Below are 26,746 nucleotides of genomic sequence, written 5' to 3' on the forward strand. Positions count from 1 at the left end.
ATAAGTACGTAATAGTAATAGTGTTAACTTCAGACTTGTTCATTGTAAGTGACTTTCATCTGCAAATTGACTTATGTATTATAATAGTTTCAGGTACTGGACAGGTAATGACTAAATTTGTTGCATGTCAGATTTTCAAGGAGTCCTTCAGCAAATTTAGCAGATTTTAACAATCTAAATAGCTGAGAATATCTAGGAATTACAGGATCTTCAGCCTAGATTATTTTTCATTGTTCATCTATTCCTTTTTACATCTTCTTACATAGCATTCTTGTTTATTTTCTTTCTCAATATTTCTTCACCTTTTCTCCCTTGTGTGATCTTTACTTGCTATTATTGTTACAGTTGAGTGGGCTTCTTTCTAATTCTAGTCCCCTAGAGTGCTCTTTAGACTTTCTAGTGCTCTTTATATGGAGATCATGATTTGATTTTCTTGCTTTGGTGTCCACTCACAAAATTCAAATTGATGTCTATTCTAGGAGGTACTTCTATAGTTGTGTTCTATATTTTGTCACTCAGGAATACCATGCAGTCACCTGCAATGTTTGTCCTGTACCTGACCAGAAAGTATTTCCATGTATGTATTTTTTTTTAATTTGAGACAGTATTTTCATTTCAATAAAATTACATTAGTTATTATTATTAATATCATCTTCATATCAAAAATACCAGAGCAACTGTTGATCTTTTTTTATGCATAATGTTTGTTGTGTACTTTTTTTTTTTTTTTTGATTTCAGAAGAAAATTTCAAGGGAGAAGAAAAAAAAAAATGGGGGAAAAAGCAAAGAGACATCTTGAAACAATTATTATGGGACTGTTATGTCTTTGGAATTTAGTGGCCAAGCATATGCTAGCGTTGTTTATGCCCCAGAAATGAATCTGGGCACATAACAATTAAGTCTCCAGGGCTCAAATAACATTGCNGGCACATAACAATTAAGTCTCCAGGGCTCAAATAATATTTTTTTTTTTTTTTTTTTTAATGTGGTATTAAAGCATATGCAGGAGCTCTTAGTCTTTCTCTGTTTTGATATTGTGAAAAAGCTTACACTTGCTTTTTGAGTGCCTGAGGGATTACCTTCCAGATGGCCAGAGATTTCTGCCACTGAAAATTTATATCTTGTCCAAAGCTGTGGGGGAGGAAGGGGCATTTTGCCTTCACAACACATTTATATAACTGATGGCTAAAAGACCGTAAAATGATCTCTATCTGCAATTCCCAGCCCTTCCAATAGGAGATACTTTTCTCAAATCAGGTGTTTGGTGGACTAAAGTTTTTGCCATAGGGCTGTTAAATTTCTTACTTAAGTCCTTGAAGTCCTATTATTGATCTCAGTAAGCTGCAAGATGATCTGTATGATAGTAAGAAGTTTCTCTGCACTACTTATTTCTGAAGACTCTGTTACACTCAAAGAAGTTACACTTCACAGAAGACTTTCTGGGAGCTTTAGATCTTCAGTGGAGAAAAAAAAAACAAACACAAAAAAGAAAGGAAAAGCATAGATGTATGTTGTGGGAGGAGAAGAGCTGACATCCAAAAGCAGCATTGCATTATTACTAGGCATCTCTTTTCAGTCGTTAGCTGTTTGAATAGACAACTGGAAATTTCAGGCAAGGAGAGAGAAGGGAAGCCACAATTGCATCAAAGGATGGAAAGAAAACTGGTGGTTATTACAAAAGGAGATCTGATCATATAAGAAGTAGGTTTGCAGATGGCTTGCTGAGCACCCTTTAATTTTACTTTACAAAGTGATATTGTTTTATATGCTTGGTCAGGGGTATCAGAAATCTATACAGAGTGTGGGAGGAGGAACGACAGATGCTGAATATGTCTACCAAAGTGCTCGAGCTACTGTTAAGATTATTGTATGAAATCTGTTGGACAGCAGAATATTAACTGTGTGGCAAGATTGATCTTACAGGAAAAAAAATGTGCTGTAACTAAAAAACTTACTGCAGAATAGAATTTATTCGGCTCTTTTCAAAGGCAGTGGACTGTAATTGCATGAAGGATAGATATTGGTAAGCTGTAGGAGGAATGAACAAAAAGTAATGAAATCTAGCAAAGGGTTTTGCATGTCCTGAAAAAAATATACAGCAGGAGGAATGTGAGATACAAAGGTAGTTGGAGCATTTGCTATTGAGAGACTGGATATGATGTAGTATTCTTTTGGATCCTAGCTAACTCAATTCTGTGGGCTCCAGTTACTATTCGGTAGTAATTGTGGATGTTCAGCTTTCATAGAATGCTGATGCCTGTCTTTGTTGTGCCAGGTGCTATTAAAAGGGCAAGACTAAACTGGACACAACTTCACATAATATTGAAAAAGAACTGAAAACCCTTTACTCTTCTGTCCAGAGGTTGGTTCCAGTTTGGAACATAAAGACAGGCGGGATTTCTCTTTCATAGAGTGAGCTGGAAGATCCTACTGTGCATGTTTGTTTACACTCATATTCCTACTTTGTAATACAGTATCGGAATTAGTACGGTTGAAGGCAGTATGTTCCTGTGTCATCAACAGAACTAATGTATTCTGATTGCAAACTGAAATTACTAGGTTTTTGATAGATTTCCAAAAATATAAATTGAACTGACCTACATTATCTGGGGAATTCCACTTTCACAATGTGAAATGATAGAGAATTAGTGAGAATGAAGTGTCACCTAAATAATATTTTGGTAGCTGAAAGAGATTAGGATTTGGTAGCAAATGGAGGGGCAGGATGTCCCCTTCTTGCCCCCTTTGTATTCAAACTGAACTTCATTCCAGTAGTTTCCAACAGAGGACAAGAATACAGTGGAGACTGGATTTTTCTTTACTGTGGAGAAGGGAGGAATAAATGCTGAGCATTGATATTCACAGGCGCTTTAGTGTAAGCTCTTTGAATTACATGATAGCTATTTTAAGTTTCTATTCCTACTGGTTAAAAAAAAAATTGGTGCTGAAGTCTGGCTGACATACAAATTTGTTCCAATATTGAGAGAATGCTTGATTAGAAATCAAAACACTTAACAGTGTTGCACCATCCTCCTGACACCCGTTAGCAGAGTTTCAATTTTATAGTAATATTTTCCATGTAATTTCTTGTATATTGCTATGTGAAAGGTACAAAAAAATCAATCCTGCAGGGACCAGATACAGAGGAAAAGATGGAATAATGTAGGCTATTGGTTGATACATTTTCAGACACTCTGAAGGGTAACAAATTTTTTTTGCTAATCTCTAAGAATAATCTTCAACAGATTGCAGTCTTTATCTTGACTAAGTGTATGTTTTCACTATGGTGTTCGTCATTTTAATATACTTTTGTAAATGTTGAAGAATTAGATTATTGGTTTTCCGGTGACAGATGGTGGATGACAAATGTTTGGACTCGGGCAGTTTCAAACGGTGTGTGGAAGGGTACTTTGTGACAGTGGGCTATTCTTATATATTCTTATTCTTATTCTGCAAAAAGCTTAAGTTCATATTTAATGTTACATTTAACAGGGCCACAAAGATGATGAGGGGCCTCTTATGAGGAAGGGCTGGGATACTTGGGAATGTTCGGCCTGGAAAAGCAGAGAGGGGATCTTATTAATGCTAATAAATATTTAAAGGGTGGGTGTCAAGTGGATGGGGCCAGGCTCTTTTCAGTGGTACCCAGCAACAGGACAAGGGGCAACAGGCACAAACTGGAACACAAGAAGTTCCATGAACATGAAGAAAAACTTCTTTATTTTGAGGGTGCCAGAGAACTGGAATAGGCAGCCTGGAGAGGCTGTGGTGTCTCCTCTGAAGATATTAAAAACATGCCTGAACACTTTCCTGTGCAACTTCGTTTGTGGGACTCGCTTTAGCAATGGGTTGGGCTTGGAGATCTCCAGAGGTCCCTTCCAACTCCTAAGATTCCTTGACTAGGAATCTGAATAGCTCCATCAAGTTAACCACTGCTGAAAGTGCTTTTATTGTTGTGGGGCATCACATGTTCCTAAGCCAGTGCTGGGCTTGTTTATTCTGCTTGGAATAGGCAAATTGGCTATCAGAATAAACAACTCAAATGCATGTTTTCTGTGGCCCAGCTGGTCCCAGATAGTTAGTTAGTCTGTATAATTTATACTCCACTGGCACAGCATAGCTGCTGCCCTCGCGGGGAAAGATTATCTGCAAGGAGCGAGCAGATGGTCTTTGTACTCCCTGCTGAGGGCGTTGTATCATGGAGAGGGCAGAGCCAGTCCATGGCTAGGAGTCACTAGCTTAGCTAGCCAGAGCAGCCAGAGGCATCCTGCTGGCTGCTGCTCCTTGCTTTGCAGTTTGTGCAGAGCCCATATGGGCTCTTAAGAGGACAGGAGGATGAGGGTTGTGACATGCCAATCTTTTCACCGTGGCTGACTTCCTGGAACTACAGTCCAGGGCTATAGTTCTGCTGGCAAAAGCTTTCCAAAACCAGGGAAAAATCTGCCTTGCAGATTATACGTCTAGATTTCCTTTTGCACAACACAGTGCACTGAAGGATAGGAGTGGACAGATTTTTAATGCAATAGAAAAGATTTAAGTGCAAACTGTGTGAAAGAAGCATATGAGGGTATGTTTTTCCTGTAACTCCACTATAGCTGTTTAAATTTTACAAGTGGGATACTGTATAGTGTATTGTAATTATATTAAATAATTTGGATGAGATAAAAATCAGATTTACTTGTATTCCTGCATGGTTTCTGGTCCTTTGTTACCTGCAAATGAGACATGTTGCCATAAGCATGTTTTAGCTGCTCTAAAATTTTAATATTTTTCTGTTTGAAATGGTAGGATAAAAGCTACATCTTTACATTTTTAGCAGTTTATGACTCCGTTTCTGAAAAGAGAATAATGAACCTAGTAGTTATTAAAAGGTTTATCTCAATATAACTATAAAATAATATTTAAACTTCATAGTTCCCCACGACTGGCTTTATTTTTTTCCTTTTGGTTACTTAAGAGTCTGAACCATGACTACCCGCTAGAATAAAATAGGAATGAAGACCGCTTGCTGTAGGTCTAAATTTTATCTGGGGAATTGGAGCAGAACAGCCACTAAGTGAAACTGCTCTGCATCTCAGCTATAGAGGACATAACCTCTCTTGCTTCCTTAGCTGTCAAATAGTGCCCTACTTTGTTTTTCTTTGTGTGTGGTTTCCCTCTGATACAGTTTTACTAAAGGAAAATTTATTACAAAATATTCTAAGCTGAATTCTATGTTATTAGATGATTAGGCGCTTTTATAAATGTCTTCATGAAAATATACAGTGTGTCTGTAAAATGGATAAATTCACGCTGTACTGTAACTATTTAGAAGTAAAAGTATAGGCACAAAAAACGTGATTAGATGGAAAAAATCTCTCAAAACAGTGTATTTCCACATGGTTTCTGAATCTAATGGTACTACTGAAAAATAGTAACTTCCATAGGAATCTGCAACTATATTAAGTAATTTAGGAAGGAAAGAAGAAAGAAGTGCTCTAGCTGTGGCAGGTAGAATTTCCATGCAGTGTATTTGAGGTGGCTTAGGTTAGTGGTCACTGTAATGTATTATATGTTTAGTTGTTGTATTTTATGATGTATAATTGTTGAGTTTCTGATGAGCAAACATCTGGGAAGCACCTTGCAAACAGCTTTCCCTGTTACTGTTCTTGAAGTTTGCAATAACACTGGTGACTGCAGAAAGGCCATGGAGAGGGGTGTGCTTTCAGTCTGTTGATGGAGTGGGGATAAATTGTGGTGTTGGGGTACATGTTCTGCTAACAGAGGACTTCTGTTAGTCACAAAATCTGTATTGCATTGGACTATCAGGGTTTTATGCAAACATAATTATTTCTTTAACACCAAGAGGGAGTAGACGAGTCATTTGGTAATTATGTGCCAAATTATGACTGTTGTTAAATCATCTAATTCTAAATATAAAACATTTTAAATTACAGTGCAGATCTTAAGAGATTATCATTATCACTGTGTTGAACTTGTGTACGCATACACGAGTTTTATGGCAGGTAATAACAGATGCAAAAGGTGTATTAGAATAATAGTGATTAGTAGTCTGACATGGAATTTATTTGTGATAGTATGTCACCCAAGGGGTAGTTGGTTGAGTTTGTAAATATTTCTAGGTAATTGTCTCTTACTGGTTTCCAGCTGTTTCTTCTGTCTTTCTCTAGATGTGAAATGAAGACTAAAATAGCTGTCCATTACAAATATACTGAGAGTAGGGGGAAAAAGGGCGATGGTAGGGGGAAGCTCATTTTACATATAAATGATTGTATTCAAAAATGCCAGTATGGAACAGACATAATCTCAATGTGACCATTGCCTCTGTCTAGCTAAGTGTAAGAGAAAAAGCTACAGAAACTATGGCTAATAAGGGTATTGTTTTAAATGAAATCCCACCTACGGAGGAAATCCTGTTTTCTTTTAATGTGCCAATTGAATATGCAACCTGCACACCATGGCAAACTGAAGTCTCAGTAAAGATGGTGTAATGTAAATTGAAACAGGAATTAATTAATGTATTAATGCCTTTTGTGCCTACTGTGCTCATCTGGTGATCAGATTATTTTGCTAAAAGCAATCAGAACTGTACAAAAGAATATTTATATAATAAAACTTAATTAACTAGAAATTTAAGATGAAAAAAATTACAGGAATGAAGTGAAGGAAATTGTAAAATGTTATTTATTCTCATTAATAGCTGTCTTTGTGAAATAAAAGTATAATTTCTGGGTATGATTCTTTTCAAACAGAACTGGAAAAAAGAAAAAGCAAGAGAGGAGCAAGTCATGAAGTCTATAATCAGAAATTACAGCAATTTACATGTTTATGTTTTTTGACTAAGCAACTGTTTTTGTTTTTAAAAGCTGAAACGAAGGATCATCTTCCTATCCATAGACAAAAAGATGAACTCTTTGAGAAAATGAATATTGAATGCAACCCATCCTCAAACTAATGCAAAATCGCTTAGTGCTGAATTCTTTGATGTAGTAACTTTCTTAGTTTGTAAATCCTTCATATATTTTGCTATTTTTTTTTATAATGCTTAAGAGGACAGAAGTATTAAATGTAGATTATTCTAGTTTTCAACTCTGTTGCAGTTTCCAAACTCTGCAGCTACATCAGTGTTTTAAGGCAGGTAAAAACTCCCTTGCTAACTTGGTTCTTACCATTTATTAAGTATGCCTAAGTGCGTGGCCCAGAGTTATGGCAGCTGAAGAAGTACACTAAGGAGGCTAATTAGAGACCTACGTTACATATTGAGCAGTTCTGTAGCTGCCTGAGAATGTGGAATGGCTGGGTTGTGAGAATCTGCCCTGAGAGCTGATTGGATGGGCAGAAGAAGCAGGTTTGGTCAAACCAAGCTCATCTCAACAAAAAGAGGGAAGCAGGGTGAAGAGCTGTTGCTTACTCTTGTATTGGTCATTTCCATTGCCTACTCTTGTCAACTGGACCCAGCTGTCTCCAGCACAGCACTGTATGTATATATTCAGGAGCAATATTAGGGGCCAGATGTCCACATCAGATTAAAACTTTAGTGATGGGTTTACTGTAAATAGCTTAGTGTGGGTTTATATTTTTAATGTTCAGTCATGTAGGTTGAATAAATGTTTTGTAGTTTAATCAGCCCAGTTTTTGTCTGAATACTTGTATTTGAGTTACTTCTCATGAGTAGAGAGGTAAACACTCACAAGAGGTTCTTCCTGTGTGGAGTAGAAAAATATGATACTGTCCTGTAAGAAATATCGAAAGAGCATCTTCTGTGCATTCAAGGAAAAGCAAAACCTCAAGAAAAACAACAAAACACCACCAAAGAATTTAGTCCTGGACATATGTAATCATGGAGATATAAATGTAAGAATCTAAGTGAAAAGCATTTGGAGATGGCTCAAGCATTACCACATGTTTCATCTGTTTGCTGGCAACTACAGTTTGTTTCTTGTATGTTCTAGACCAACTTCTGCACAGAATGTGTTCTAATGTGAAAAGAGATTTTCTGAAAGTGACAGGAAACATTTCCATTATGACAGAGTGGTTTGAACTGATGTAGATCTGCAGTGGTAGCGTAGCGCTTAAGCACATTTAGCGGTCACGTTTTTGTTTATTTTTGTCCTTCCTAATCTACTTAAAGCAACAGTGGGCAGTTTCCTTTAAAAAAAAAAAAATAGAAAGAAACAAGAAAGATGCCCAAACACAACTTGTTTTAGTAAGATGCCACACAAGTTTCTGACACGTTACTGTTTATAAGAATCGCTTTGTCCTTCATGTAGTAGTCTCTGAATTTGTGTATTTTACGTGAATAGATTTTGCATTAAAATAAGTAAATGTACTCAGACATTTAAAAAAAAAAGAAAAAAAAAGAAGCTTCAATTCCTAGTTTTCAAAATGTAGTAAAGCATGAGTCTTTTTTTTTTTCCAGTTATGAGTGTGAAATAGCCAGATTCTCATCTAGTACACTGTACAGCACTTTAGTCAAGGAACTATTGTTATAGAGCAGATAAGATTAAAAGAAAAAATCATTGGGTTTGATGAAAACCTGCATGAACAGTGGGGGAAAAAAAAAAAACCAAAGTTACCATAGCAACCACCAGGGCTTTAGACAGAAGCTAAGTAAATAGTGGAGAAATGTAACAGAAAATGTGAGGGCCATTTGGTAAAGAAATAAAAAATGAAAATGAAATTTTAAGGCAAACATGATTAATACTGAGCTTTTATCCCTTCAAAATCCCTAATCAGCAGCTGGTTGCCCTTAAAACAAAAATAAAAGAACTGTTATTGATAAAGTTTTAGTGTTTGAATCCATTAGACTATTAAAGAGACATTTTTGTGAATTTCATAAAAAACAGGTGACAGCTGTATGAGACACTTCTGCTTATTTTCTTCTCATCAGAGGTTAAGGCTGCAGTGTTAACCTGTGTGGTTGATGAGGCTTTAAGTACGCCCCTCCCAGTATAAACAGCAGTTAGACCAAAAGTTTGCTTGATGAAAGTGGTTCTGCATTAGAAATACCATGAGTTCTCTGTGAGATGTTGTTAGGTCAACTGACTGCGTAACAACATAGGATTGGCAGAGGCAGCTTTAAAGTTCTTGGGCAGTAGAATTTCATGAATGGATGATGTTGGTAAGCAGAGGAGGGCAGAATCTCCTGTATAAAACAGGCTTATGCAATTGCACAGTCACTTTCCCATGCCTTTGTGTCTGAACCTGTCCTCTGTTCTGTGTCAGAGCAGTAGGTTATGATGGGGCCAACTTAGCACTGAGACAGCATGGGGGCTTGGTTGTTGCTGCACTCAGAGCTATTGTAGGTGGTTGCTGCTCCCAGATCTTTGCTGCAGACAGAGCACTTTGCTCAGTGTGCCCACCTCTGCCAAAGATCGGATCCAAAAACCCTGCGGAGTCAAATCACAGCATGAAGCCTTATTATCTCCCAACACAGTCTGTTAGCACATTGAGGTTTTCTGTTGTATTGTAGTGTACTTGAGATCAGAAAACTCCATAAACATTACATTGTGGAGTAGTTTTCTGTGATGACTCAGTTAAGATCCTGGTGAACATGTTTAGCACAAATAAAACAAGAATAGTTTTCTAGCACTATTTATCTTTTACTATGCTGTTGTAGATGTGTGGAAACCCAGAAGTGTGGAGCTGTGGTGGGTCATATGAGCTTGAGATACTGAGCATACTGTGAGAAATGCGTTCTATCACTGGTGTCATGAGGCAGGAGAACAGCTGAACCCTGCATTGTTGTCAGATGAAACTCAACCCCACTAGGTGGTGCAAGCAAATAAATCAGCTTGCAAAATACTTCTTGCCAGATTAGTAAGCTTAGGGGAAATGCATCTCTTACTAAATTAGAAAACACTATTTATTTTTACCTTTGTAATTATGAATATTAGTTATTAAGAATGTCATAGACTTCTCTTTCCACGTGCAAGAAAAGGTGTGTTCTGTTCTTTGCTACCTTTTGGGTAGCGTAGGCTGGCAGCAGTGTTCTGTACTTATAGCTGAGGTGGTGACTTGCAGAGGAAGTGGAAAGGTTTGTGGTGTTTCTGTGCTGGCAGAAGGGCCTGCTGATGTCCTGTGAGGGCCTTTCCAGAGAGTCAGCCATACATTGCCTGGCCCTCAGAATCTTTCCCATTATGATTTATCCTTTGCCAGTTGCACGTTGGATTTGTTTACCACTGCAGCAATATCATATACGTATTATTATGTATTTACAGGAAAAGCAGGTTTCAGATAGTTAGTTAAAATACTACATCATGAAGTTATTGTCCTGAACAATGTAGTGTATAAAATTCCAGTAGAAATTCACCTTTGAGATGTAGAGTATACAGCTGGTCTGTAACGGTCACTGTGCCATATTTGTTAGATCATTGGCTCTATTATGCATTAAACAAACAAACAGGTATAAACAACAGAAAGAAAACTACTCAAACCTGGAAACACATTTCCATTGTGCTTCTGGATTTGGTCATAACATGACATTGTCAATTCGTGTTGTACTAGCTGTACCGTTGTGTTGAATTTAGACCATAATCTCTCAACAATTCAGTCTTTTACTATATATTCTCTTCCATCTCCTTCCTGTTGAAAAACCCTCTTGTCAAATGGCAGCTTTATTAAAGATAAGCTGGACAGTAGTTGGTCAACAGCTTTTTATAGCCACAAACCATTAGCAGGAGTATTTAAATTCTAACAAAATGAATTCTTGGGATAAGCAGAAGGTCCCACGAATTTCTGCTTATGCAGAGCCATCAGCATTGTTGATTTTTATTTTTTTTTTATTTTTATTTTTTTGTCATAAGTCCTATTTTACCAGAGTTCATATGGTTTCCCAGAGGACCTCAGGCTGCCAGCTCTCCAAGGAGGTGTGATGGCATCACGGCTCTGCCATGGTGCTGAAGCAGCCCCTGCCTGCACTGCTGGGTGAATGCTGCAGTGAACATGTTGTCAGCTGCTTAGCAGTCAATGTGAGACAGCAAGTGTTCTTCTGTGATGCTGTTTTCCCCGCTTATATCTGTCTTTCAGGCCTTTATTTCACAAGGAGTGCAGTGTGTTCATAAATGCTTTATTATCATGTTTCAGACCAGGGCTCTGTAATAAGACAACAACTGCAGCTCTGTAGTGAAAGTTGAGTACTTTTTAGTGCCGTATATTTACTGAAATGGAAATTTTTCATTTCAAAGTGACTTAAATATTCATCATTTAAGATGGGTGTGTTTGCCACGTTTGTCCTAGCCTCTATAAATGCAGTGTATGTTTGTATTGTTGTTCTTGTTGTGGGCTTATTTTCTTAGTAAATAAGGCAGGGGGACATTAAAGTATAAAAAGTAAACCCAGCAATACTTGACATAAAATGCTGCACATCTAGCCTGTGCCCGTGAAATCTCAATTGACCAACAGCCAATACATATACTAGTTACAAATAGTAAACTTATACTCAAAGTTTTACAATAAGATTTTATTAGTATGTATAGTCTCTTTAGGGTAGACAAAAAATTGTGGCAGAGATGTATTTAAAATGCAGAAAGAAGCTTCTTTTTTTCCCTTCGTTTTGTTATGGTATAGGAGAAACACGCTCAATTACCATCATGCACTTTTGGCTTTAATTAACTCCAGAATTGGAGTAGAATTTGTATTAATACTGTCAGTAAAGTAGAAGGATTTCATATATTAAAGCACTTTGATTTTCATACTGAAAGAAGTGGTGCTTGTTGTGATAACAAGTTAGAAGTTGCATGACAAAATCTGAACTCTTTACTTTCTCTATATATTTGGTAATATATAGCATGCAGAACTTGTTTTGGCTCTTGCTTGTGTTTGTGCTTTCCTCACTTTGGATTTTTTTTCCAGAGCATATTACGGTGCAGTTGGAGTGGTTCCATTGTTTTGTAACTGTTAGTTATTCCATATGCAGATGGTGAAGGAGAAATCTGGCCTCATTATCTGTAATAAATGAACCAAGAAACTTAATTCTTACCTCAGCTTCATATTTGTCCATTTTATGTATACATGTGTGTTCACGCATGTGTTGTGAAAGTCTTGAGCAGTATTGAGGGCTTTGTTCTTTTACATAAGGCATCTTGAGAGGTTGAGATTTCTAAGTTGTGACTGGTTGGCATTGTGATGTTTCCTCATATATGCAGTCTGTTGCTGTTAGTATCTACTCTGTAGATTGTAAACATTAGCAGGAAATAACTTTTAGATAATGGAAAAACCAACTGCTGAGATTAGGTTAATAAACCTTGCTGGACCCAGGCACGGCCAGGGAGATGTGTGGCTGGAGAACATGTTCTATCTAAATACTGAAGGCTGGATTTTAAAAGTTAAAGTCCAATTTTCTCAAATGACTATATACTATCAGTCTTCAGAAGACGCTTTTGTTAGCATAATAATTCTGCTGACAGGTTATTTATTTACTTATTTTACCCCGTGCAAGGACCAACCCATTCAGATGTTCTTGGAAAATGTGCTGCTTAATTTTTTCAGGAAATGAAAAGATCTCATGCAATTGGTTTTTGCTGAATTGTTTTGTAAAGAAAATCTTGGGTGATCGTGTAACACTGCTTAGTATATACAACATTGAGGATTAAGACCATTCCAAGATTTTTAAAAACTAAAATTCATATAAACATGGGTGTGGAAAAACCCTGAGATTTCTTTTAAAAAGCCTTTTTTTTATTAAATGTTTGTAGCCCTTTGCTGTTTTAGTAAATCAAGTAAAACACTACAGAAAATCTAAAGTAGCTGAGAAGGAAAGATGAGAATGGGTATGTTTGTAGCTCAGTCAGAGCTGATTCTGTTCCTGCTTTAGCCTTATCCCTTGAAGACTGCAAAGAGAAAGGCAGCTTATAGCTTGTGGCTTGCTCAGAGCTACTGCATCTGTTTTTTCCCAGCAAGAGGAGAGTGAGGTGATCAGAAAAATGCATTTGGCAAGTGTCTGATATACTGGATTTTGTGTCAGGTATTTGGATTAGAAACCACCTTGGAATATTAGAAGCCTGGGTTGTTCAACCTGCTGTTCAGCTTTGCAGCCTGGGATAACTTCAAATTCAGGAATGTCTTTTGTGTGAGTATATCAGGCAGATAATGGTACTACTACAGCACTGAATTGATGGGAGGGTGATAGTGTCCCTATGTCTGTCCCATACATTTTGGACTTAGTGGCTTACCTTGACAAGTGGCTTGCCTTGCAGCTGCTGTTTCTGTTCATAGGAATGGGACACCAAAATAATTCTAGCTGCAAAATGTGTACGAAGAACTTAATATATGATGCTCTGGTTAATATGCAGTGATCTGTGGTGGACAGGAGCTGAGTCCTTTCTGGTCCTGATACTAGAACCAGTATATAAGGGAGGATGGAAATAGAAATCATGAAATACCAATGTAAATTAAAAGGTTGTCTGCTTTTATGTCACACGGTCATCAGTTCCTTGTTCAGCATCATCAGGCTCTGTAGCCTGCAGTACCTTGACCTCAAAGAATGCAATGTAGCTAAGTGTTAGAATTTGAATGTGAGGTTTCATCTGCCATTAAGAAAAACAAACAGAACAAAATCATGACAAAAATGATACAAGCTGCCTGTAAAAACAAAACAAAAAGGAAATAATGCTCTAGAAGATTAGACAGAAAAAGCTCAAGAGCTGTATGTGCTCTGTGCTGCTAATGTGAAGAAAAGCCCTCTAATGTGCTTAATAATATACTGTTACCTAGACACGTGTACTGACAGGAGAGCCATCGGATCTCCTAAAGCATTTATTGCTGGCAGTCGGCCGGTTTGGAACACTGCTGAGCTCTGCCATGGCTGCTCAGAGCCAGCTGCAGAGAGAGGAACAAAGGAGGAAACCCAACTGGTGAAAGAAACGAAAATGGTTAAGTTATGTAGTGTATTGTTTTGCTGTCTATTGTGCGTGTCTGTTTTCTGCTTTGTACAAACGTGCAATGGAAAAAGAAACAAAATGCAACGTCTCCTGTCTAGGGGGGAGTTGATTGCACAGCAAATCACTTCTTCAAACCCCATAACTGTAATTTTTAAGATTAATATTCTGAGTGCCCTGGATTATAACATGTTTATTCATAGTCTATTGTTGGTACCAATATATGCTATTTTCTATGTAGAAATGTTTAAGTTCTTTTTTTGTTGTTTGTTTTCTTATTTCATACCAGCAGAGGCTGGAAGCTGACAGGCTGTTTAGAAGCCCTTCTTTAAAGGATCTGAGGGCTGTGGTGGACATGAAGTTGTATAGAAAACAACAGCAGGCTGTCATCATCAGTAAGGCAAACAGCCTGCTAAGGTACATGAGGTTGTTAGCAGATTGAGCAATGTTACTACTATTTCACCTTGATCAGTGCTAGTGGAGTCCCACCTGAAATATTCTGTCTGACTTTTGGCCTTCCCCTTCAAGAAAGGTTCTCATATCCAGGAGAGGGGTCAGTAGAGGTTGAGCCAAGATGGTGAGGACCTTGAGCACCCAGCCTTGAAAGGTGATTGAGGGATCTGGGCTGACATAGGCTTGTAAAGACAGGAATTGTAGTGGCAAACTACAGTGGTTTGAAATGCAGTTAGAGATGGTGAACTGTCCTCTAACCAAGGGATATAGGCTGTAGGTTGCAGTTTGGAAGGTTCAGGTTTATCGTTAGGAGAAAAGTTGTTTTTCAAAGAGGATGGAGTAGCCTTAAAACGTGTTATGTTGGTGAGGTTTTGAAGGCAGCTAGGTGAAGCTGTGACTGACATGATCTGGTATTGGAGATCAAAATAAATGATCTGCAAGAGCCTCTTAGAAATATTTCTTTAATTTCAGGTGACTGTCTACACTGAATTTGAGTGAAAAGGTAAAGCAAAAAAAGTGAGGTAGGAATCTTCAACTGCGGGGCCTATGGTAGAAGAAGATCTGATGATAATGTCAAACAGAAAACAGACATTGCCACTGCTACTTTCACATATTCTTGCAGTGAACTAAATATTCTCATTAGAAATTATAGCTGGATGGTACATTACATGACTCATGAACTGAAAAAACAGAAATACATACTGTAGGTGTAGAAATATTGGGACTCAAAAACCCTGCACATTTTAGCAAGAGCTTGTCGAAAAGCGTAACAATTTAGACAAATGCAGATACATTCAGTTTAATTTAAACATGTGAAAGGAACAGTGAAATGAAACAAAATATGAATTTAAATGGAATGGCCGCTAAATAATGGAACTGCTGTGTTGGAATGCTACCATGTTAATTGTTTGTTTTAAAAATATCGTCCTGCTGATTTTTCTGATGTTTCATCTGCTGGCGGGTGTTGTTAGAGCCTCAGTTACTATGTATAACAAAAATACACTTCAAACAAAATGGAACATTTGCTCAGCTAGATGGGAGGTAAGTCTTTTCTGGCTGGTTTGGACCATCAGTTAAAGCTCCACTGACATTGTTAGACTTGTCTGTATCATTTTTCCCAAGTCTGGGAAATTCCATGGAGTCTCTTGTTCTCTGCTGTCCCCTACAAACTCTGTGTGCTGTGGAGATTAATTAAAGTAAAGCAGTAGCTTTAAGTAGCTACTTTTTGCTCTGGACTCAGATAGTGATTTTTTAGTGATAGAGGAGAGACTTAGCTGGTCTTCTATCTCTATATTTTTTTTATTAGAATTTTGTGCTTCAGCAGCATCATCATGTTGAAGCTTAAATTAATTCAAGAGAGATTTTCTAATTTACCTAAAATGTGGAATATTTGAGATAACAGAATAAGCCCTTCAGGTCATGTGTTTTCCAGTAGCAGCAAAGACAGTTCTGCTTAGTTAAGCTAATATTCTTTCAAATTTCTTTCCTGTGTCTTGCCTAAGTGTAAAAATAGGAGCAGGAAGAACAGAGAGTCCCTTCAGTGTCTAAACATATTTTAACAGAAGTCATCGGCCAGAAAAGAGAAGATATTGGTCAACCTGTGTATTTGGCTGAAACACAATACAGATTTCCATCGCCTCTTTTTAGGATCTTGGGATGGTTAAGTATATGTAGCTTGGCAGAAGTTAATCACTTGAGATTCTTCATATGAGAAATTATATCTGGATCACAGAAAGGCAGAGGGACCATTTGTTACAGTCTAGTTTTATACAGTTTATGAAGCAACAGATTAAAGCTGAAATGTGTCTGGCAGACTCTGGAAATGCTAACAGACCTTTTATAATAGCGTCCAACAGAAATCACCGAGCGCTCAGAGACTCCAGGATTAAAGCTGTACAACTAGTTTGGGTCAAAATTATTGATGCTTATTTGAAAGAAATGAACAGATTGCAGAAAGTGTTTGCATTTCCAAACAGTGAGATGCTTTGCTTCTTCCTTCTATGCAAATGAGGCCAAGTGAACATCAAGTACAGTAAGTTTACTGAAGTAAAATAATTTTTCTTTTTGGTAAAAGTCAGCAATACTGCTTTCTTCTCCAGATAATAAATCCAGTGGAGTATTTCCACTGTAGACCTATCTCCTTCCCTTCATCTTTGAATATACAATAACTCACCTATATAAGGACATGACTTTAAGACTTCACAACAGTGAAATACAAAAGGTTCATGTTAGCATTCTTCTGGACAGTCATGCAAAGTCACACTAGGTAAGCTGCCGGCTCTCTGGCTAACCAGAGCTCGGTACAGTGGAAGGGAATGAAATTGTTTGCATTATTAGGCATATCAGATGCTTACAGGGGGACATCCATGCATTTCTGAGCAAAGGTGGTGGCAGCAAAGTGTACGTTGAACGTTTTGTTAAATAGTCAAAAGGCTTATTTTGATGATTTAATAGGAGAAAATGATACAATAAAGGAGACTTCATGAAGAAATTCCCTGGGATGATGACTAATTTTGAGTGTTTGTTTCTCTTATATGTGACTATTAGCATGGTGGACATGCCTATAGGTAAATCTCCCATGGCCTTAAAAAGAGAAGAAAAGAATGTATTTGCACTTTTTTTTTTTGAGGAAAAGCAGAATCAGCAATGTTCTCTTCTAGCATTTTCCACGTAGTTTAGTGCTTCTGTTGGTTAAACATACCTTATTCTTAAATACACATGAAGTTAGGGCTTAGCAGGTAGATCAAGTACCTGGCATTGATCCAAGGTCTAATTCTTAATCTTCTGTAGTATGGCTAAGGTAGATGAATTTCTTAATGGCCAATTTTAAAAACTATTCACTCAAACCTGACATAGACCATTTCAGTCTCTCTTTAATAGGAAACCTAATAACTTTTTCTGATGTGGTGCATAAAGCTTTGGTGTTCTGTTTTCTTTTTACTGCCAGTTGCAAGCATGTTCATGTATTTACAGTCAATAAAGCTATCAGCGCTATACATGGACTTAGATTAGAAATTTCAGCCTTTTAGCTTGGGATAACAGAAGGCCGCTGCTGTGTTATTTGCATCCTTTGGTGACACATTGACTGATCAGTTGCAGCATTTCTGCTATCAAGCCACTTTTAGAAATGGGACAACCTGTTGCAATACCTTCATTCACAGTTTTCAGAAGTTATCTGTTAAGCAAACAAGGCTGTGGTTCATGAGCTGTACAAGGCTCTTCTTCCTTCAGGTATTTTTGTCTGTGATAGCCTCTTCTCTTTAGCCTGACTTAACACTCTGACTTGGATCTTGAGTAGTTTCTGAAATGAGTGGCTATATGTTAGGACTTACTTTTCAGGTTCAGTAGCTTCAGAGAGGTGCAATATTACTTGTGCATGGATCATAGGTGTGAAAGACTGTACTCTTTTCAAACCAGCATATCTAGAGGCTGTATAAGTCTTAGCCCTGCTACCTCATGTAATTAACAGATGTTTACATTGCCCAGGGAACCAGGCTTAATAGCTCTGTTATGCAGTTTGTCCTGATTATAAAGTCTTTTCTCTGTCCTGAAGTGTCCTAACAGCACATTTCTGCCGTGAGCAAACCAGGTAGTGATCACATGCTGCTCCATTTTCTTGTATTTTTACAATACTTGCATGAGATAAAATATATCTATGCCCTAAAGCCATTGCAGCTATTCTGTGTAGCAAACCATAGCAATTGTGGCAAAATATGCCACTTCTTGATAGTAAGAATTTGTACTTCAGCACGCGTTGAGTCTCTCAGGAATTTTCCCACAAGAAAGAGCATGTAAATAGGAAATAAGAAATAAGATTTTTCACTAAATATCTTGACACATTTTACTGGATTTAGATTCACTTTCCGCAGTTTCTGTTTTTATGCTTACTTTCTTCCATCTGAGAATACTCACAGCGGCAGTATAAAAATAACTTCCAAATTGAATTTTTCGGCATCCTCCTCTTCTGTCTCTTTTTGCTTCCCACATTTCTTCTGATTTTCTGTTTCTTTCTAGTCTTCTCTCTGAAAAATCAAGATCTCCTTATGCTTTGCTTACCAGCTGTCAGGCGTGATGCAGTATATGCTGATATGCCGCTGTGTTAGCTTGCTTTGCCACTGTTGGCAGCACTCTGCTGTCATGCTCAATTGAGACAGAAAGGAGCATTTCTCACTGGAAAACTAATTCATGAAAGATGACTTTTGTTTTTGTAGTAGAATTGTTTTGAAAGACATTGAGCATACAAAGAAATGTGCATTACAACAAATTAGCTCGTAATTTTATGAAGGCTTTAGTGTCAAATATCAGTGAAGTAAATAGTGAGGCCGAATGATGTTGTGGAATTACAGCCTCAAATTACCTCGTGTGATTTGAGCACAAATTCCATTCACTGAGATGACTTTGTTTTTTTCCTGATGTAACTTTTTTAACAAAAATGAATGCAGTCCCAGGCACCTGGAAATTCTGTAAGCAAAATAAGCAACTTCCTTGTGTCTGTCTGAAAGAGAAAAGCAGGTCAGAAACATTGCAATGGATATGATCCTTTTCATGACCTGTTCCTCTTCCTCCACCTTAGAAAACACAGGAGGAAATAGGACATCCTCTGTGTCGATCTTTTCCCCCTTTTCAGTTACAGCCTTTCTATCCTTTATGCCTTTGAGAAGAGGATTGTCTTTTACAGGTAATTCATCCAGCCCATGAGGCCCAGCTACGGTGGGGCTCATGTAGGATGCAGTAGGAGTTTTGCAGTAAGTTTTCTCATCATTCTTTATACTGACTTTATATTTTTTTCCTTTGATTGCAAAGCTGACCATGCTAACTAATGTAATTCTTTTGATGGAGTATGACACTGTTCCCTGCTTATAAATTAGACAGACACATGTATTGTATTGCAGTTCTGCGGTGTTTATCTGTCAGCATAGCCTCTGATGCAAGTTTTTCTCACTACAACTAGTGCTTCCCCAATGTTTGCACACAGCTTGGGCTATAATGTGTGCCTAAAGTAATCAGTTTTGGTTGCAGCAGCTGCTATGGGGAAGGGAGGTACACGGTGTTGCAGGATCTCATTGGCAGTGAGCTGTCTCTGTTATCTATTAAATAAACTATTTAAAATGTAGTAACTGTGTCTACTTCAGAGGGTTTTAGGCTCTGGTGCTTATAAATATAGGGGAAAAAAACAACTAATTTATGGTCAGCGAGAGCCTGATATTTTTGGTTGGCTCAATGATCTGCATTTCTTCTTTGTAGCTGATTTTTCTTAGAGTGAGCTGAGTGTTTGGTGACAGGAGGTGGTGATCTGTTCATTCTCTAGGCAAAATGCCTTGCTGTACTTTTAGATGATAGCACTGCAACATCATAATAGTGAGTACTTTGCTACTGTTGTCAAATTTACAAATGCCACTTATGGTGAGTTATTCTTGCACCTTAGCCCGTAACCTCAAGTGCCCAAAGTTTATCGATACAGTGCTTTATCATAGCTGCTAGCTCAAGTTAATGACTTGCTCCAAGTAAAGGACATTCTTTGGCAATATTTCATACAGCTTTTTTGTCACTTTTTTGAGCTTCCATGCTTTAATGTATGCAGTTTAATATTAAAGATTGAGATACATGCTCATCCAGTTGAGGAGGCAGGAGAGGAGAATCAAAGCTCTTTTGTTGTCTTGACAGCTACTAAATCACTGAGTACAGAAGAACTTGGGAGAGTTACCTGTGTGTGTATAATTAGTGTACATAGGTATACATGTGAGCATATACAATAATTTGTCTAAATCTTGTAATTAGTATAAAATATACAATGTAGTGTAGTTCACTTGGTTTGATATATTTATTTTTCCTGAAAATAAAATAGAGTAGAAAAAAACTTTCTTGAACTTGAAATTCTCCTGTCAGCCTAATTTCAATGTCAATCTAAATTTACTTTAAAATATGTGTTTGTACTATTCTTTTCTCTCTCTTTTTTTTTTTTTTTTTCAGTAAACCTTCCTAAGCCTCAAAATTATCTTGAAAATTTTTCTCTTTTTAATCCATTGACATTTAAAGAAAGGTCTTTTTCTGCAGTTGATGAGGAGGATGTTTGACTATGCAGAGGGTGCTGACTCTGTCTAGACAGAAAACATTGCCAAATGTTCAAAGGCTTTGATGGGACAGACAGTTTTTTTTTTTATTTCTTGCTAACATTCAGTTTAGAGCAATTCTAGCTGTTACTTGCAGCTTCATATCTTCAATTTGGGGTTTTTTGGCAGTTTTTTCCCCTAGTTTTACACTGTCCTTTTAAAGACTGCAGAAATAAGTATTCAAAATATGAATGAGTATTATGTTCTGAGTACAGTGTTTCAATATGTAGAACTGTGGCTAAGAGGTGCATCTGTGTGACTGGTATCCATAAATCAGGGTAATGTATCAGCTAATGTGCTCTAATTCACATCAAGTGTGGATAACTAAATAGGCAGAGGTATGTCTCATATTGGACTAAAAAATGAATTTATTTCATACCATTTATCTTCTAGATTACATATGCAGTTGTTGTGTTTTGTTTTTTTAATTGGGAGGAAAGAAAAAAGAAACAAGAAAAATAATTAATTAATAAATAATTAATTTAATTAATTAAAATAATTAATGCTGCCACCAGTCAGCTGAACCAGCAGAGAACTCGAAACTGTTTTAAAACAGCTCAAAAAAGATGTGACTACTTCGTGAGGAAAACAGTTGGATGCAAGTTCTCCTGGAAAGAAAGAATTGAAAAATCTTTTCAGAATTGGTGATAGCTTTTACTGGTATTTCAACAGAAAACAGAGAAATAAATAGTTAGCCTGTTCAGTGTTGACCTCCTTGGAGCACCAATCATTACTAGTGAAGTTTGGAAAGTGGCAGTTTGTGAGTACAAATTCATCATTGCCATTAACAGTCCCTTGTAAAAGCTGTTTCAGCAGACCAAATTCACTAGTTAACGGATGCTTATTTAATTTTCTTTCATTCAGCCTCTTACATGGAACTTAAAAGCACTCCAAACCACATCAGAAATTCAGAAGTTGAAAAGGGAAGAGATGTGCATTTACAGGTTTCTCTTTTATCGTTGCAGAGTCACTCTGTAGTTTCTGTCTCATGCCCAGCAGTCAGTCTGCAGGTAAAAAAACCCTGCAAGCCCACGTAACAGTTTTGAATTAAATGAGTATAAGTTGGTAACTTGAGCTTGCAAAATAGCGTCTTGGCCATAGATTTTGTCTGAAAGTAATTCCAGTTTAATTTTATAGAAAGGGCTTCATTTTGTAGAGATCACTTCTCCTTCGTTTCTTCTCATATTGCTGAAATTCCTATGCTTAGAGCTCTTTAAAAGAACTGATAAAACTTTGAATGATACTTTAAAAATGAAGCGAATGCTGTGGGTTACAATTGAAGAAAGCACTATGATTAAAGGGTTTAAAACATGTTTTTGTATTTGTTTACCATTATTTAAATATTCTTTTGAGAAAATGCATATGGATTCTGCATTTTCAGTTGTAGATGTGGTTTATCTGCAACTTAGAGATATATTATGCATTTTGTTGGTGAAGTATTCTGCTCCTGAAGTTAATGTTCTTTGATTTGTTTGAAATTGATAATACATGTTGTTCTGTTCTTTAATGCAGAAATGTTTGTGTTGTTTAAGTCATCAGCTTGATTCAGATATGCACTTGTAAGAAAAGGAGAAAGGGTAAATGATCCCTCTTGCCTTTTGAGGTGGTCATATTTGAGTTATGTTGGCAGGACTGAGTGAAGAATCTTGTGTTATTAACAGTCCTGAATCTGCTTTGTAAACTCATAATGGTTCTTGCCTGTGGGATTTTCAATCCAGCTTTCACCAATGCTTTGTTCATTTGATAGTAAATGAACAAAATGAGAGATTTTCATGGGTTTCTGCCACTAAATTGGTGGTTTATCTGCTTTTGTTGGGAAAAAAATCCACAACAATATTAACATTTGTTTATAGTAAACTTAGTATTTCACTCAGCTGTGTAAGAATCCCCTTTTGATTCATTTTAAGCAAAACTGTATCCCACATACCAAGCTTTTAGAAGTGATATACGTGAAGCTCTTAGATTTCAGTAATTCCATTTAGCAAACGTTTTGTTGACTTTGATAAATGTTAACTTTGTTTCTTCCCAGACTGCCAAAGGATGTGTTGGCAACAGAACCACTGAAATATGCTGATCAACTTCCTGTGGCTCAGATAATACACCAGGTAAGCCTTTCTATGTTGAGGAATTTCTTTGAGGAATAAACAACATCTGTAATATTCTAACTGCTTTTCTAGGTCATGCAAAGTCAGTGTGCTCATGCTGGAAGTATGTAAAAACAACACGCTCTTGTTCAGATGACAACCATTAAATTATAAAAGGCTTATTCAGAATGTGGCAATGAAATGATAACTTGCTGTATGACACAGTTGTCACTTCAGAGGTTACTGTTAAAATTGTTGTATGTACTGATGTTAAAGAAAAAAAAAAAAGTTCCACAAATTTTGTCTAATTTGCATGTTTCCTAAATCATATTCCTGCTCCCCTCAAAAGCACACAAACAGTAGAATCACTCTTGTGGAATTATGAAGCATTGAGAGGGGAAAATAATGTCCCCTTCTGAATGAGGTGTTTGCAGTTTTTCTGCTTCCAACTGCAGCAGTGTCATCATGCTTTCTGCTTTGCACAGGCCTTTGTTTGCTTTTTGTTTTTTTGCAATGGAAAACAGAGATTGAGATTTTGCCTAGATTTTACCTACTGTGTCGTTACTTCAAGTCATTGCTTTTCCACTGATTCAGATAGTCAAATGAGGGAGTTGGGGCTGGAATTGAAAAGCAGGCTCCATTTTTAATTATAGCATGGCTAATTTTAGTTAACTTATGGCAAGAAGGGAGGAAGAGATCTTTCTTCTGCAGAAGATTCTATAATCCCTTCTTGCTCTTTTCTCAAAGTTCAAGGTCTGACACACAGTCCATCCTGCTGATAGATGAGATGCCCAGACTTTATACATATGTCTTCTGAAGCCTGATTGCTGGCTGTTAGCCACTGTGGGCTCTGCCTACTTTATGGAAAGACCAGAGACTAAGTAACATCCATAAAACTTGTGACATACTGCAAAACCTGAATATTGAGACTTTGTATCTCTGTTCTTGATAATGTTTTAAAGAAAGCAAAAAGACTTGTTCTGTTGCAGTCAATTGGAATTTTCTCTCAGAATTTTATTTTTGAACTTTGTAGATGCTAATCCTAATCCTGCTTCAGGGGTGGATAATTCTGATTTCCCTAGTTTAGGAATGAATAGGTCAGATTACTGCTTTCCTAATAGTATCTCAGCTGTATGGAATCTTTCAAGTAATCAGGTATATAGTGAAAGAGCTGAAAGCTGGGGAACATTATGACAGTTTCCCATGGAAGAGAAAAAATGGTACAGTCCACCAACTCTTTTGAGACAACAAAAACTTCCATTCTGGAAACTGGGAGATGCTATTGATTAGGATGGGAATAAGCCAGATAAGCAATATTAAATAAAGCTGGATTGAACACGAGGATCAGCAGGAAGAAATGTCCAAATGTATAAGTTACTTACAAAATCCTGTTAGTAATGATTATTGTTACAGGTCTTTCCAATACCTTTGTCAGTTGATGTTTATGAGCAGTTGTGTTCCATGCTGCAGGCAGAGATAGTTTTACCTTGAAGGAAACACAGGCTCTATTTTAAAACTTTAAAATGTACAGGTCTTTTCAGCAAGATGTAAGCACAAGGGATTTAAAAACTTTAGGCTGAAATCTGCACCTCTGGGAGGAATATCTGATGTGTTCAGAACATGGAAGATTGGAAATCAGGACCAGTTTGTATGTCAGGAACTCCCTGGTGTTGTCAGGGCTTCAAATGACCCAACAGCCCGCAAATGTCACATTTAAAATTCTGCCTTCATGCCTGACTCTCAGCATAAATGAATTAAACAGCAGAGCAAGCAGCCAGTCAATATGTTCTTAACAGTGAGAGTGAGCAATGAAACAGTTAGCGGGTTGTTTGGAATCAGTAAATAGAAACTGCACAGAATATCTCACCTAGAGAAAAATCTCAAATAGGAAACAGAATTAACCTTTTAAGATGGTTGACCAGATGAAATGTCATAGTAATATTTTTACAACATTAGGTGGGTAATAACCAAGGAACGGTTCATTTAGCTACTGTGTATTATACTATAATAATAGAATATTACACTGTGGAAAGGCAGAAATGTGGTTTTATAGCAAACAGACAAGAATATATAACAAATTTACCAGTAACGTAGGTCTGGTCCACACGAAGCAGCAAGTCAGTCCTAACATAACTAGAAATGTCTTTGATGTAAGAAACAGAATAAAATGGCCATTGTTTAGCTATCATGTCAGGAATCAGGCATCATGTCCTGATTTTATTTGTCATCGCTGCCCTTTTTCAGCCTCTTAGCTGGAGTCAGCTAAGCATACTCATCTTCATGTGTGCCAGTGAATTAGCATTTCTGAGTTTATAATGCATTGTTTCTGAGGGACCTTTGATAATTGGAACATATTGCAAGGACCATGTTCGGTTTATAAGAACAAATATTTCTGTTTTACTTTGAAAGTAAAAGAGAAGAAAAAAAAACTAACAAGAGAAAAAGCAGTGAATACTGTTTGTGGTGTTAATCTTTATCCGAAGTTAATCACTGTGTTAATTCTGGGCCTTTTTTTCATGTTAACCTGTCTGTGTCTTACCACTAGTTAGGAACAGGAGTGAAGATCGCAGATGATTCTGTTGCATAAGTCAGGATTTGTATTATGGCATAAATACGTAGAAGGAAAACAGAAACATTTAAGCTGTTTCTAGACTTGTATCAAAATCAAACAGTTGTAAATGAAATAAATAGTTTTCTCCATTTTGGAAAGGAAAAAAAAAGAAGGAAAGAAAGAAAGAAAAAGGTGTGTATTTAACTTAAGTTTAAAAAGAAATAAAATACCAGGTGAGGAATATGCTCATTAACACATACTTCAGAAATGGGAACAGTTAAGCTTTCAGAGGAATACCCACATAAGGTAGCCTTTTAAAACGAGATTCTTTGTGTACATTAATGTGTGCAATGCTGCTGCTTCATAGAATTAGTTTGTGAAAAATAAGGCCAAGAGCGGGATAGAAAAGAGGGAACAATTCTGCATTTGTCTTTAGTGAAAATGGGTCTATTGAAAGAATAAGCAAAACTGCGTTTGAGAAGATTATTTTCATATATCATTACGGATATTCATTGCCGGGCCTCCAATTTAGCATGGTATTTTAATAAAAGTACTTAACTTCAGTGACAGTGCTCATGCTATGAATGTCACTATGCAGTAATATATTTTGCCTAACTGAGATTTAGGATATTGAAGAGATTTAAATTGTTACAGGTGTCTTACTGATGGAAGAGTGTTTTATTGATGAAAGGCATATTTCATTGGATAAATGCCAGATTTTCCTGATGTTATAATTGAAAACAAAATGAAACAGCAAATTCAGAATATCATCATCTATAATAAATACATATTTATTATAGTCCGTGGTAAAATATTAAGCAGATAAATTAACATGCTGTTAAAACAGGATGATATTTCAGGAAACCAACTTCTTACTCTTGGCAGGAACTGCACAATTAACTTAAAAATTGACTTAGTTTAGAGTTCCAGATGTACATAAAAAGAAAGGGTTACTGTATGTTTTCTCATGTGGAGGAATGCATGAGAAAATGTTGTGATAATAAAAATAAATAAAAATTAAAGAATCTAATTTTTCGTATTAAAGATTTGAAATCCAATTTCATTTTAATGAAATATGGGGTTAGACAGCATAGGGAGATCTTGAATCCATTTCATTAGCTAGACAAAGGCCTTGCATCGTGTTGCCTTACTCTGGGACACCTGTCTGGCTCAGGTTTTACTTCTGTATTTTGGAGCAGCACCAGTAGCATACTTAGTATGGTGCTGTGCTCTTACCACTGCTGCTTCCTATGGCCTTTTTGGAGTACGCCAAGAACAGCGATGTGTTGTGATGTTCATGCCTCTCTGTAGTGGACTAGAGGTGAAAAAAGCTGTTTCTGATGCATGTCAGGAAACTCTGTGGATGCCTCCTTCCTCACCAGCTGACCCAAGCTCCCTTTAGGGCTCCATTCGCGCGCAGAACTAAGTCCAACTGTGCTGCACATCTTTTGCTGAACCAGCCCTTCATCTAGGGTTCTTGGAGTGTGTTGAAGTTAGCAGATAATGTGTTTTAATATGATTTTTGGGGGCAGATTTATTTCTCATTTTCTCATGAATTCTGTAACCTAGTGGCAGTTTGCCTGCATTTTACAGCTCTCATGGATGTGGTATGAACTGGAATCATAACTGGATGTTATCTACTAAATAAGAACTTCCTTTTTTTCCCCCAGA

At 37.0% G+C, this 26,746-nt stretch overlaps 1 protein-coding gene across 2 annotated transcripts in view; it reads left to right on the forward strand.

Annotated features, from left to right (window-relative positions):
* The window catches only part of PIGK (phosphatidylinositol glycan anchor biosynthesis class K), a 59,276-nt gene that overhangs the window by 17,874 nt on the left and 14,656 nt on the right, over positions 1 to 26,746 (forward strand). For both annotated transcript variants that reach the window (XM_015870255.2, XM_032446246.1), the window contains exon 10: positions 22,470 to 22,545. In XM_015870255.2, the coding sequence (XP_015725741.1) occupies positions 22,470 to 22,545 (76 nt within the window). The remainder of the gene's footprint in view (positions 1 to 22,469; positions 22,546 to 26,746) is intronic.

The sequence above is a fragment of the Coturnix japonica genome, chromosome 8 (genome assembly GCF_001577835.2).
Source record: "Coturnix japonica isolate 7356 chromosome 8, Coturnix japonica 2.1, whole genome shotgun sequence".
Taxonomy (NCBI): Eukaryota; Metazoa; Chordata; class Aves; order Galliformes; family Phasianidae; genus Coturnix; species Coturnix japonica.